General features: G+C 30.8%; 1 protein-coding gene across 1 annotated transcript in view; it reads right to left on the reverse strand.

Annotated features, from left to right (window-relative positions):
- Positions 660-1,424, reverse strand: part of LOC107642496 (probable protein phosphatase 2C 47) — a 3,306-nt gene continuing 2,541 nt past the window's right edge. Inside the window, exon 5 of the mRNA XM_016345873.2 lies at positions 660-1,424. This exon is cut by the window's right edge and continues 38 nt beyond it. Within this exon, the coding sequence (XP_016201359.1) occupies positions 931-1,424 (494 nt within the window). The 3' untranslated portion in view covers positions 660-930.

The raw sequence follows: 1,424 nt of genomic DNA on the forward strand, positions 1-1,424 counted from the left end.
GATTTTTCATTTTCTTCGTATCGTACAAGTGCACTTTATTATTTAATTTTAATTTCTTCCAAGAGAAGCAAAGATAGGTCAAAGTCTAGATGTCAACAAAAGTATATATTCCTTAGAATTTGTTTACACATTAATTAACAATTGGACTTGTGAGACTAAATCTGTTCTTTTAACATGTTATGTTGATTGAATGTTTATTAAGAAAAGTCTGATTTTAGATTAATATTAAATTTTAGTAGATATAATCTACTATAATGTTATAAAATGTTTATAGTGTAACAAATAAATTTAATTTACAGTAATATATTTCGATCATTTCTTACGATTAATCTAAAATATTTTAGTTTAATATTTTTTAGAAAAACAAAGTGATTAAAATGTATTCATATAAAAATAAATCTTAAAAAATTATCAAATGATCTAATATATTTAAATAAAGGATAAATAAAGAGTAAAATATACTTTTTATTCTTAAAATTTGATACAAATAAAAAACTTGTAGAATGAAATTAAAATAAAATAAAGTTTAGGAATATTTTTAAAATTTTAACATATTTCAAAGACAAAATATAATTTATCCTTTAAAACCACCTAAAAATAATTGAAAACTTCTATTCATATATTAGTATTTCTGTTTTTCCACCAGAAAACAACTGAAGACCTAATAATATAGATTGCAGAGTATTTAAACATCTTTCCATGTCTATTCTTAATCTCAATTTTCTATTTACAGAATACAAAAAGATATAGAGAAGCATCAAATGAGATCAAAGTGTGAGGAGAATGAAACAAAGAATGAGCTATCACTGAGAAAATTAACAAAGAATAAGACTAAAATGTTCTGAAACTAATAACAAAAATGAAGAAGCAAGCCTCAAGAATTGAAGAAGAGCAGTTAGAAAAAGCAGTTATAATGATAAATCAATCTATCTATCTACCATTCAAGACACCCTTGAGAAGATCAAGGCCTTCAGCTGAAATGCTCCTTCTCCTATGAGCTCTAGGAATCTCAATCTTTGGAGGAGGATCCAAAGAGAAACAAACCACCACAACTGTTAGATTGTCACAAGTGTTGCGTTGGATTGCCTCCGCGACAAGCGCTTTCGCACATTCTGTTGGATCATTGTGCTGCATCAGCTCCCTCCTAACCATTGTCACAGCACACTGGCTACTCATCACATCCCAAAGTCCATCACACCCCATTATCAAGAACTCATCTTCTTCTGTCAACACAATCTCCTCTAGCTCTGGCTCTGAGCTCAGGGGACTCTTGGACCCTTTAGACCCTTTGATGTGCCAGTCTCCGAGGGCTCGAGCCACTGACAGTTGGCCGTTCAGGTATCCGTCGTAGATCACACCACCAAGTTTCTCAATTCTTAGTCTTTCTGATGTGCAATTTGGTTTATGGTCTTTGGAGAGTTCAA

The sequence above is a fragment of the Arachis ipaensis genome, chromosome B05, assembly GCF_000816755.2.
Source record: "Arachis ipaensis cultivar K30076 chromosome B05, Araip1.1, whole genome shotgun sequence".
NCBI classification, from domain to species: domain Eukaryota; kingdom Viridiplantae; phylum Streptophyta; class Magnoliopsida; order Fabales; family Fabaceae; genus Arachis; species Arachis ipaensis.